This window comes from Manis pentadactyla, chromosome X (genome assembly GCF_030020395.1).
Source record: "Manis pentadactyla isolate mManPen7 chromosome X, mManPen7.hap1, whole genome shotgun sequence".
Taxonomy (NCBI): domain Eukaryota; kingdom Metazoa; phylum Chordata; class Mammalia; order Pholidota; family Manidae; genus Manis; species Manis pentadactyla.
Genome location: NC_080038.1, coordinates 21,931,649 through 21,944,821, shown reverse-complemented (window position 1 = coordinate 21,944,821; position 13,173 = coordinate 21,931,649). Strand labels below are relative to the sequence as shown.

The following is a 13,173-nucleotide window of genomic DNA, read 5'->3' as shown; positions in this document are numbered from 1 at the left end:
TAAGGTGGAAATAGAATGCAATGCATTCGTTTTAAGAGATTTCAACACACCACTCACTCCAAAGGGCAGATCAATCAGACAGAAAATAAGGAGACAGAGGCACTGAACAACACATTAGAACAGAGGGACTTAACATACATCTACAGGACACTCCACCCAAAAGCAAAAGGATACACATTCTTTTCAAGTTCACATTGAACATTTTCCAGAATAGATCACATAGTTGGCCACAAAAACAGTCTCAGTAAGTTCAGAAAAATTGAAACTGTGACAATCAGCTTTTCAGCCCACAAAGATCTGAAACTAGAAGTAAATAATGCAAAGAAAACCAAAAAGTCCACAAACACATGGAGGCTTAACAAATGCTCCTAAATAATCAATGGATCAATGACCAAATAAAAACAGAGATGAAGCAATATATGGAGACAAATGAAAATACAACTCCACACCCCAAAACCTGTGGGATGCAGAAAAGGCAATTCTAAGAGGAAGGCATATAGCAATACAGGCTTACCTCAAGAATGAAGAACAATCCCAAATGAACATTCTAAATGCACAATTAATGAAACTAGAAAAAGAAGAACAAATGAGGCCCAAAGTCAGTAGAAGGAGGGATATAATAAAGATCTGAGAAGAAATAAATAAAATTGAGAAGAATAAAACATTAGAATCAATGAAACAATGAAACAAGTAGCTGGTTCTTTGAGAAAACAGATAAATCTTAGCTAGACTTATCAAGAAAAAAAAGAGAGTGTGCACCCATAGACAGAATCAGAAATGAGACAGGAAAATCACTATGGATACCACAGAAATACAAAGAATAATTATTAGAAAATACTATGAAAAATTATGTGCTAACAAATTGGATAACCTAGAAGAAATGGACAACTTTCTAGAAAAATACAACCTTTCAAGGCTGACCCAGGAAAAAGACAAAATCTGAGCAGACCTACTACCAGCAATGAAATTGAATTATTAATTAAAAACTACCAAAAAACAAATCCCTGGACCAGATGGCTTCACCACTGAATTTTATCAGACCTACAGAGAAGATATAATACCCATTCTCTTTAAAGTTTTCCAAAAAGTAGAAGAGGAGGGAATTTCTTCCAAACTCATTCTGTGAAGCCAGCATCACTCTAATACCAAAACCAGGCAGACACCGCAAAGAAAGGAAAATTACAGACCAATATCCCTGATAAACACAGATGCAAAAATACTCAACAAAATATTAGCAAACCAAATACAAAAATACACCAAAAAGATCATCCATAATGATCAAGTGGGATTTATTCCAAGGATGCAACAATGGTACAATATTCAAAAATCCATGAATATCATCCACCACATCAACAAAAAGAAGGAAAAACATCACATGATCATCTCAATAGATGCAGAAAAAGCATCTGACAAAATTCAACATCCATTCATGACAAAACTCAACAAATGGGTATAGAGGGCAAGTACCTCAACATAGTAAAGGCCATATACGACAATCCCACAGCCAACATCATAATTAACAGTGAAAAGCTGAAAGCTTTTCCTCTAAGATCAGGAACAAGACACGAATGCCCATTGTCCCCAGTTTTATTCAACATAGTACTGGAGGTCCTTGACACAGCAATCAGATAACAAACAAAATAAAGGACATCCAGATTGGTAAGGAAGAAGTTAAACTCTCACTGTTTGCAGATGACATCATATTGTACATAAAAAAAAACCCTTAAGTATTCACCCCAATACTACTAGAACTAATAACTGAATTCAGCAAAGTTGCAGCATACAAAATTAATACACAGAAACTAAAAAGCTTCTATACCGCAAAGGACACCATCAGCAGAACAAAAAAGCATCCTATAGTGTGGGAGAGTATATTCATAAATGACTTATCCAATAAGGGGTTAACATCCAAAATATATAAAGGGCTCACATGCTTCAACACCCAAAAAGCAAATAACCTGATTAAAAAATAGGTGGAGGATCTGAACAGACACTTCTCCAAAGAAGAAATTCAGATGGCCAACGGGCACATGAAAAGATGCTCCACATCACTAATTATCAGGGAAATGCAAATTAAAACCACAGTGACATATCACCTCACACCAGTTAGGATGGCCAACATCCGAAAGACAAAGAACAGCAAATTCTGGAGGGGATGCGGAGAAAGGGTAACCTTCCTACAGTGTTGGTGGGAATATAAATTAGTTCAGCCATTGTGTAAAGCAATATGGAGGTTTCTCAGGAAACTAAAAATAGAAATACCATATGACCCAGGAATTCCACTCTTAGGAATTTACCCAAAGGAAACAAGATCCCTGATTCAAAAAGACGTATGTTTATCGCAGCACCCCTATGCTTATCGCAGCACTATTTACAATAACCAAGATATGGAAGCAACCTAAGTGTCCATCAGTAGATGAATGAATAAAGAAGAGGTGGTATATATACACAATGGAATATTATTCAGCCATAAGAAGCAAACAAATCCTACCATTTGCAACAACATGGATGGAACTAGAGGGTATTATGCTCAGTGAAAGAAGCCAGGCAGAGAAAGCTAAGTACCAAATGATTTCACTTATCTGTGGAGTATAACAACAAGCAAAACTGAAGGAACAAAACAGCAGTAGACTCACAGACTCCAAGAAGGGACCAAAGGGAAGGGGCTGGAGAGGGTGGTGGGGATGGAGGGAAAAGGGGATTAAGGGTCATTATGACTAGCACACATAATATAGGTAGGTCACAGGGAGGAAGGCAGTATAGCATGGTGAAGATAAATAATAACTATCACATCTTACTACAAATGTTGATGGACAGTGACTGCAATGGAGTGTGGGGGGGACTTGATAATATGGGTGAATGTTGTAACCACAAGGTTGATCCTATGAAAACTTCATAAGATTGTATATTAATGATACCTTAATTAAAAAAAAAAAGAAAGGGTGCATGTGTTGTCATGTACATAAGTGTGTTTTGCAAAAAGTTTCAAGAATTTGCTAACCTACTTACCTCCAACATCAGAGTATGACAATTGGGGAATTAATTTTACTTTACACAACATACTCTTCCCCACTGTTTGGGTAGTTTATCATGAAAATGGTTTACTTTTTAATTATAATGAAATAACTATGGAAAGTAACTTTTGTTTTAACACTGTGAAAATCATATGTAATATTATGTACTATTTAGAAAAGAATGAGGACACTATTTACTAAAACCTATGGTACATGGCTTAAAGCACACTCAGAAGAAATTTTATAAAGTTAAATTAATTTGGCTTGAAAAATAAAACAAGTATAAATAACAAAATTTTAAGGAAAAGAAATAAAACCCAAATAAATTGAAATAAAACATGCATAAGTATAAAGGCAGAAATTAGTGAGGTGGAAGATAAACCATTCAAAACAAACAAACACCAGTGATTTTACCTACAGAAAACCTAAACCCGGCACTGTGAAAAGATTGATAGAAAGTATTAAAATTTGGCAAGTATAAACAAGAAAAAGGAATCAATGTCCAAATACACACCAAGAATGAAAAAAACTCCCATGCTTACAAATTAGCAACATTCCCGTCAACTTTAAGAAACAACAGGGATGTGCACCAATTCCAGTAGCATTCAGCATCGTTCAGGAGATCCAGCAAATGCAGAAGTGATTGATGAAGGAGAATTAAGAAGTATAACTAGTGCAAAATAAAGAGTAACTGATTGTTGATATGGTAGCACATACAGACAATCGGAGAGCATCTTGTTAAATGATTAGAACTAGTATGAGAGTTTAACAAAGTGACCATCTACAAAAAGCTCTTACGTGATTCCTGCACTAAAATTTAAGAACAATAGCTTACTCCCTTTGGTCTACTATAGCAATTGCCCTAAAGTGCTTCTGATTGCAGTGGACAGTTTCAGCCTTTAATGACAATCCCATTAGACCCCCCTCTGTACTTTAAACATATCCGGACTCTCTTAGGAATTGAGGGAACTGTTTTGCTGATTGTCTGCTTTTCATACCATCCTGGACTATATTGGAATGATCATTTTTCTCATGTCAGAGCATCTAATACTCACTAGGTTTCTCAAGTTTTAGTCCAGGTTTTAGAAACTGTGTTTCTCAAAGAGTATTGGAGAATAGCTCTCCTCCATGGTACTCTACAGAGGGCTTCTTCCTTGATAATTCTACCAAGGGCCTAGATTTGTGTAGCATTGCAGTTGTGAGTACTCTTTCTATGTACATGTGTATGTATAATCAGCAGAAAGTTTTATAAGCATTTTGGTGGTAATTGCAAATTCCAGATTGGATCCCAAATGAAGGTGACTTGACACTGCTTAGAAATCATGGATGCCATGATAAGTTCTATTGTTATCTAAATCAGAGAGGCACCCCTTTTGTTTCCAGTACACTGAGGTTTGGTACACATGGTTACCCACTTCTAAGCTACGTTTGAATTTCAAATAAAATGTTATTAGCGAGATGACCAGGGCAAATTTCTTTAACTACAATTTTGTTTTATAAACTTAAAATTCCTTGAAAAAATTATCTTTCCCTAGGAGAGTGTTTTTGTACTTTTGAGAAAATGAGGTTCAGTTGTCTTTTTTTAAAACTCCAAAATTCCCTCCCAGAGGAGTGTAAACTGATGGCCTTACCTCATATTTTACAGGACAGAAAGTCAAAGCAGTAACATCAGGCTTCCCACTCCCATCTGCCTGTCACCAAACACATCAGTTTTGTTGCCTGAATTCATACTGTCTGGTCTACTCCTAGGAAAGAACATTCCTTACTGGTTAGTAGATCATGTCTCCTTAAGGGCTTGAATCCTGGAATTTGCCATGATTTTCTATGTCACTCATTTCTTTCTCACACCTAGATGTTTACTGTCAGTACAATTTTTTTTCTAAAATTTTATCATGTTTAAAATAAAGTAGAACAAGGATCCCTTAATTCTACATCTTGTTCCACCTACTACTACATTTTTTCTTTCCCTTTTCATAGGAGAACTGGAAACTTGCCTACACTCACTATTTTACTTGCTTTCCTCCTATGTCCCTTTCAACCAACACAAATCTGGCTTCCACTCCACCTCTGTTCTAAAGATGTCCATAAAATTTTACTTACTATAGAGATAAGTTTCCTGTTAAGTGGTCAGTGGTTTTAAGAAAGCAGCTATGCGTGAATATTTTGTGCAGTTCCTAAATACTAAGCACTTTACAATTTAGTTTGGTGAAATGTCTCCCTTTGAGGAAATTTCTTTCTTTTAAGAATTTACTAAATGTTATCCTTTAAAATTTCATCTGTATTTCAATTTATTCTTTTTGTTTCACTTTTATTAGAAGCAACTTACCAGAAGCACATCATCGAACAAAATACAGAAATGATGAAAGAAAGAACATTTTCAAAAGGTCACAGATAATGAAAGGTACTCAGTTTGAATCACAAAATCAGCAGAGACTTTAAAAACCAAGGGAACTGAATTACCTCTAGTGATATAATAAACATCACCAGAATTATTATGGCTACTAAAGTTAGAGGTTTTTTTCATGGGCTTTTGGATATTTAATAATTTTTTTATTTTGAAATAATGTTAGATTTGTAGAAGAGTTCTAAAGATAATGCAGAGAGTTCCCACATACCACTCATTCTAACATTCCCCTACTATTACTGTCTTACATTAGCTTGGTATATTTGTTAAAACTAGGAAACCAACATTGGTTCGCTGCAGTTCACTAACTGCAGATTTTATTCAGATTTTACCACTTTGTCCACATTTTGTCCTTTCCCTGTTCTGGAGTCCTATCCAAAATACTACATTGCATTTAGTTACCATGTCTCCTTAGATTCCTCTGGTACGTGATAGTGTCTCAGCCTTTCCTTGTTTCCGATGACCTTGAAAGTTTTAAAGAGTACTGGTCAGGTATTTTGTATAATGTTCCTCACTTGGGGGTTGTCTGATAATTTCCTTATGGCTGGACAGAGGTTATAGGTTTTGGGGAATCATATTGGAGGCATAATATGTCAATGTGACTTTATCACTGGTGATATTAACCACCATCACTTGGTTAAGTGGTGTTTGTAGGATTTCATCACATTAAAGATACTCTTTTTCCTCTTTTTATACTCTGTTCAGTGGACACAAGATACTAAATCCAGCTCATACTCAAAGTGGGAGGGGAATCAAACTCCATCTCTTGATGAAGGGAGTATCTACTTATGCTATTTGGAATTATTTGTAGGGAGGTTGAGCCCTTCTCCCCAGTTTATTTAGTTACTCATTTCTTTATATCATGACCGTCTTGTGAATATTTATCTAATATTTTGGTCACAATGCAATGCCATATTACTTGTGGCTTTTCTGGTCACACTGTTCCGGCTTTGGCCATTGGGAACTGTCCGTTGTCTCATCTGTCACTTTGATTATACCCTCATCCCACTTCCTTGCACTCTGACACTACAAGATACCCTAGGTTTATCTTGTGTATTCTCTGCCCCAGAAGTAAGATCAGCCATTTCTCTAAGGATCCCTGGTTCATTTCATTCATTTCTAGTGTTAGAAATCCAGAGCCAGGTGCTGGTAGTGCTCACTACTACTGGAGTGTCACTGTTCCCAGGTCCTCTCAGTGAAGAGACTATGAAATATATGTCAGTACACTAACCTGTGGTTGCTCACATTTCTCTAATTATTTCTGCATTTCTCCATCTATATATATGTTATGCTAACCTGTGAATTCATACTGTTATCTCCAACTCTTAAGTTATTGCTGCTGAGTTCATCTAGCCTCCCCTTCTTGGTTATCTATAATTTCTCTCTCTGACAATAAGAAACTTGGTCCTCACCATTTACTTGTTTATTCAAACCAAGATGTATATGTAAAGCAGGTTGAGAATTATTACTTGAATCTTTGTGAGAAACAAATATGCCAACTAGAGTACAGTTTTTATGTACAGTTCTTTTTGTCTTTAGCCTTACAGTCATCCTTGAAGCACCATTTGACAGTTATTTAGCCAGCTTCTTTTTCTTCCATCTCTTTCATTGAGGTTATGTTACAGATTTGTAGCAGAGTTCGATTCATTTGTCACAGTGTGTATTCCATTCTGAGATCCCCTGACATATTGGTTGAATTTCTTTTAGTTTGCATATATTAAAGTTTACTCTTTCTGATGTACAGTTCTGTTAATTTGGACAAATGCATTGACTTACATATCCACCACTCCAGTACCGTACAGAGTAGTGCCATCACCCTAAAATTCTATAGAGACTTTTTTTGAGAAGGAACTACTACAAGAAAGCATGTGGAACAAAATCTTTGCCCCAAAATATTTGGTTATATCTGATGATGTTAAACTAAGTTTATTGCCATATTTCAAAAAAAAAATAAAAATTTTTACCCTTACTCATCAAGAATTCATAATGGCAAGTTGAAAAAAATTTTCATGAGTGTGACTATCAATCACCAACTACTAGTCTTATGAAGGTAACCCTTAAGGCCCAAATCTCTCTCTTAGCAACTCACTGTAGAAAAGAAAGGCTTCTCTATATGACCCAAGATCTTAATGATTACCTTTCATAGGTCTCAGTCCTTCACACTGTTGGACATACCTGTCAGTTGAAGAAGATAGTCCCTAGACTATCTTGGTCATTATACCTTTTTAGCAAGAGAATCAAAAGAACCAATTGCTGAGGCTCAGCTGTGATTTGAATTTGATTCTAGACAGAGATTCATAACCAGCAAGCTTTTCAGCTAAAGTCACCCAGATCAATGTGTAGCTGAGCCTAGAATTACTGTACCTACCCTAGCATGTACTGTTTTTATATTTCATTGTTTTTTTTTCTGTGGCTCACTGTTGTTGCTGTTTTATGCTTTCTCCTCAGAGGCCTACAATTCAATTTCAGAGGCTTGAGTTGCTAACATAACTGCCATATAGCTGACAGAAGTCCAACATGAGACTATGGCCACTCTAATAGATGAAAGGTGGCTCTTACATGTCACAGAAGAATCTTGAGATGTGGAGTCTTAATTTCTACTGTCAATTAAGCCAAATTACCATGCACCAAAACAATGATGTTATGCACTACTATTTGTAGGATTCATTCAGTTGTAAGTTCTATTTGAGATCCTACTCTGCACCTCTTAGCTCAATAACTTTAGAAAGTTAACTTCTCTGAACTTAAGTTTTCTGTTGTCCATCTTAATATGGGTTTTATGAAGAACAATTGAGACATGACACTAGTATTCTTGATAGTATATGTGTATCTCATTTCCGTAAATGGTTGCTTAAATAATGGGGTTGGAGATAAAGAGGCTGCAAAGCTGGAAAGAAAAATAAACATTGTACTTTGAATAAAACAGAGGGACGGGAAACTTCCTAGCCCCTACCAATAAAAGCACCCCAGACCCAGAACGTAGCCTGAGACTAGCGTATCTGTATCTAGCTCCTAGTGAACCTGGACTGTCATACATCCATCTCTGAACTCTCACTGTTTAGGAGAGAAATATATATTAAGTGCTCCATAAGTCTCTAAGAACTAAGTCTACAAATTTAAACCTTCTATTTTACTGTTGAAGAGACTGAAGTCAAGGTAAATTAAGACAGTGCAGTTCATAGAAGTTGATCACAGGATGGCTGAGATCCAGTCTGAGTAAATTTATTGCATTTGCTTTTGGCTCACAGCATGGCAGCATGAGCAGCGCTGAAGGTCGCTGTCAAACTAACAACTCACCAAAGAGACTTCGGCCTGCCATTTAGCAAGTAGGCTCCATTATATATTTTTCCCATCTCTATTCTTTTCCACACCTGCCCTTTTAAGGAATGTGCGCCAGAAGAGGTCTTTTTAAAAGTATACTTTGGTATCTGTCACAACTTTATGCAGATAAATTCTGTGCATAATTGGGAGACAATTATAATGTTGTATAAAGGCCATGAGGGCCCACACAGAACTCTCCTGCAGACATTCCATATTGGAATGAAAATAATTGGTGCTGAAAAAGTCAATTTAAAGGTGCAGTTTTGCCTGCTCATATGACAGAATTGTTAGCTTTGCCTGCCATCTCATGGAAGGCTGATGGTGATATTGTATTGCTCTCTTCTATATGCTAATAGGACCAATATTTGCATAAATTAAAATTGCAGCAATTAACATCCATTTCACCTATAATCATAACTTTACAAATTAGTTATTCAACTCCCTATCTAAAGTCCAATCTCTCTTTAGAGGACTTTTGTTCCTCAAAAATGGCACTCTCTCCAAGTAATCTGGGGATTTACTCAGTTCAAAGCAGGTGGGGGTAGTTATGTCAGTCAGGGTTCAAACAGAGAAACAGAAATCCTGTGGTGATATACATAAAAGGGGTTGCTTACAACAGGCACCTGATAGCATGTGGCTGTGGGAGTTGGTTGGTTAAGTGGTCTTCATAAAGCTTCTGTCTTTACTTCAGGTCCTGGAGCCTAAAGTCAGCACAGACTTCAGGAAGGAGAGATGGATGTGAAATGGAGTGGGCAAGGATAGACTGGAATCCATGAGGAATAGCAGGAACCCACAGTGATAGACTGGGACCTGTGCTGATCTTTCACCACCTCCAAGCCTCCAACTTGGACGACATGAGCGCCCTGCAGAAGTGAGCACTGGAGATGGTGAAGCCGAAGGAAGACACGCGGGGGAGCTGGTATAGCTGGGGGCCCAGCTGCTGCCTCACACTAAGGGAAGACAGCATCAGGTAAGGAACAACGTACCACTGCCCTGAGTTCCCGAGTATAAAACTACTATGGCTGCTATTTGAACTTTGCTTTCCAGTTCTCTCTCCAAATGCCTGTTATAGCACAATCTCAGAACCATGCAGGGAACTCTGACGAAAGTTTTAGTTCATGGTACATGTCCCCCACAGAAGTGGACCTGCTTCCAAACAGCAGGGGAAAAAAATTGGATAATGAATCTGCTCCTGCCATTGTTCTCACAGGCATGCAGTGTCGCTAGCAATTCCAAATGTTTTTTCAATGCTTTGTTGTTGTTGGTATACACCCCACACAATTGTGTAGTTGCCCCACACTTGGGATTCTAGTTGGTAACTGTTCCCTGTATGTCCTGTTTTAAATCCAAGGCTTAATTCAGACTCATGGGGTTCTTTTGGGACTTCTACGGTTTTTTCTTGACAGCAGACTTTGGTAGGGGTTGCCCCAGGCCCCCAGACAGTTGTCCCTAACTTTGAATCTCAGCAAGCAGGAACGTTGGTCATTATTTTCCATTCCAAAGTGTAATTTCATTATGTTAAGTTTCTCAACCTGCTTTCAAGGGACCTGAGATAAAATCCATCTTAAGGAGTATGATCAAAGGAAGCGGAGATACTGGGGGGAAGGCAAGGCTCTGCATACGCTTACACAAATAATGGGTGTTAAACAAAAATTAGTATTACTAATGAACATTAATTAGACATCCAGCATCCAAAAATTACCATTAAGTAAGGTTTAAAATATTTATTTTAAAAAGCAATTTAAACTGTTATCAACAGCCAAGGAGAATTTTAAGCAATGCATGGATGTCTAATAGGATATTTCTTCCACTAATATCAAACAATTATCTTTAAGTATAAATAACTCTTGCAACATTAAGTTATTCTTAAAGTTAGTTCAAATATATATTCTCAAATATTAGGAATTATTATATTCCTGGCTATTATCTTATAAGAGATGCCTGTCCCAGGAAGACTTCCTGGAAGGTAGTCCTGTGGGAGTTCTCATCTGTGAAACTTGAAGAGAATTGAAACTGCAGAGTAAACAATGTCATGTGATTAAGTTTAATTCTTACCAGCCTCCATCTACTCAAATTAATTAATATCGACATAGGGATTCAGACAATGCAGACAACCCCAAGTTATTTGTGCTGGAGGGTTGAATTATCTTGTTAGGAATTGATCTACCCACCTTTACCCCTTTACCCCCTTTTCTTTTTCTCTGAGAAGGAAAGAGAGTGTGCGTATGTGTGTGTGAATGTGCACATATGTGTACATGAATTAGAGACCTTCAGAGATGAACCATAAGAGAACAAAGGAAAAGTTTATTGGCATAAACTATTGCTAGATGTAAGAAACAGAAGTAAAGAAACCAATTGAGAGAAGAGGAATGAGGGAAGAATTTGAGGAAAGACAGAAATAAAATAGAGGAACGAGATGGAAGGGATGAGGAAAACATAAAAGCGGCAAAAGCCAAATCTACTAGTTAAACTGAAGTCCAGCCTATTGAGATGACATCTAGCTGGAGCAGGTATGAGACCTCAGGATGGCAGGCACTGCACATGGTTTTGGCTTGCTCTCTCCTGGGATGTATCTGAGATACTGAAAGACACTTCCCAGTCTGTACCAACGACCCCATCCCCAGGGTCTCCTCAGCACTGGCAATGACCTCTCTGTGCCAGTTGATGCCTGAAGAGCCAGAGCATGTGGCTGTCATACAGGTTAGTATGGTGTAAGAAATCTTCATCTCATTCCTGCTTGTTCCTCTTAATCACATCGTTTAACCCAATAAGCTCAGTGATAGTGTTAGCTGTGGGTGCCCAGATATTGACATCATGGTCTAGGCCACTGGTTGCCAACACAGGTAGGTAAGGATGGGGTTCCAGACAGTTTATGGTGCCTCTTTTGTCCGCCTCCATGAACTGAATGATCTGGCAGGATGATTTCTCCCAAAGGAAGATGTGCCTGCAATCACTACCGCTCACCACAAACTCACTTCTGGGGCCATAGAAACTGATGTCTTTGAGTGCAGCATTATTTCTGTGCCCCTTGTATCTCTTAACATACTGGGCCCCATCACAGTGGGAGGAATTGAAGAGAAAAATATCTTCATCATTGTAACTGGCCAAGAGCTCTGTGCCATTGTAGCTGTATACAAGGCAGGTGATGTTTGCTTTGGAATCATCGTTAACCAAGTGATAAGGACAGAATTTCTTAAGTACTCCATTATTCTCCCTCTCATCAGTTTTCCTCTGCTCATAAATTCTTACAAATTGATCTTGTCCACCCACTTCAAATTGATACATATTGGCACAATTCACAGGGATTGTATACAGCCCTATTTTGTGATCTCTCTTTTGTTATCACCACTTTTGAAGCTGGTTGGCTTTGTCTGAGGTCAATGGTAAAAACGACTGCATCTTCCCCTGAAGTTAGGCACTTAAAAGGGGAGTCTGGCTCAAGAGCCAACTGATGGGAGGCTCCCCTGTGTTGGGCCACATACTTGGTATTCTTGCAGTGTGGAATAGCAGACAGCTCTGCAATCCGGATCTGCCCATCACGGCCACACATGGCCAGGGTGGAATCGCCACAGTTGGGAAGGAACTTGGCTTGGAAGACATTATTTGTGTGGCCACTCTCAAAAGCCAGTACTGGCTGCTGGCACACCCAGTCCCACACTGTCACTGTAAGATCATCACTGCTAATAGTCAGCCAAGTGCCCCGCTGGTTAAAGTGCACAGTATTGACCCAACCATTATGGCCTTTAAGCTCATACTGCAGTTGGAAACGCTGCACAAAGACTCTTGCCCCACAGGCCTCATATATAAAGCGGGGCCTTGAACCTAGTTGCTGCTCTTGAAGAGCAGTAAGGACTCACCAGCGGGGGTGAGGCGGGGCACATGTCTCGGAGGACACCCAGTACTCCAGGGCCTGCTCCTCATTTGATGAATACTGATCAGGGTTGGCTTCATTGCACTGTACCTGGGGCTGCTCTTCTGTCTCTTCCACCTCCATCTCTATTTCCTCTCCTAGCTCTTTGACTTTTAAGTGGTACTGGAAGAATTTTTCATTACTGAAGAAATGGTCAGCGTCTTCCATGCTTTCCCAGTTGATGTATTCACTTGAACTTTGTGCATCTCTGTCTTGACTTTCTGTGCTGACATGGCTGGGGCCACGACCATCTCCAGTTCTGCCACCATCTCTGGTCAATTTCAAGCTCATTTCAATGTCTGAGGCTATCTCCATTGTAGCCTCCACATTAGATTACCCCTCTGGGCTGTTGGGCCAGCTTCTATTCACTAAGTCTGGTAGGCCATTTGTGTTGTGCCTGTCACCAGACATCTTAAAGATGCTTGTCCGTCTGGAGTGGGCTAGAGCCCCAGAAACAGGGAAGGGAGCAGGCCCGCCCCAGATGGGGATGGACCAGTGGAGAAAGCTGGCAGGCCTAGTGCCAA

General features: G+C 38.7%; 1 protein-coding gene across 1 annotated transcript; it reads right to left on the bottom strand.

The window, feature by feature from the left end:
• Nucleotides 1–11,207: 11,207 nt before the first annotated feature.
• LOC118928576 (DDB1- and CUL4-associated factor 8-like) lies at nt 11,208–12,964 on the bottom strand. Its single transcript, XM_036917942.2, is given in 2 exon segments — nt 11,208–12,064; nt 12,066–12,964. Coding segments are annotated over 2 exon segments (1,593 nt in total). The 3' UTR covers nt 11,208–11,370.
• Nucleotides 12,965–13,173: the final 209 nt, after the last annotated feature.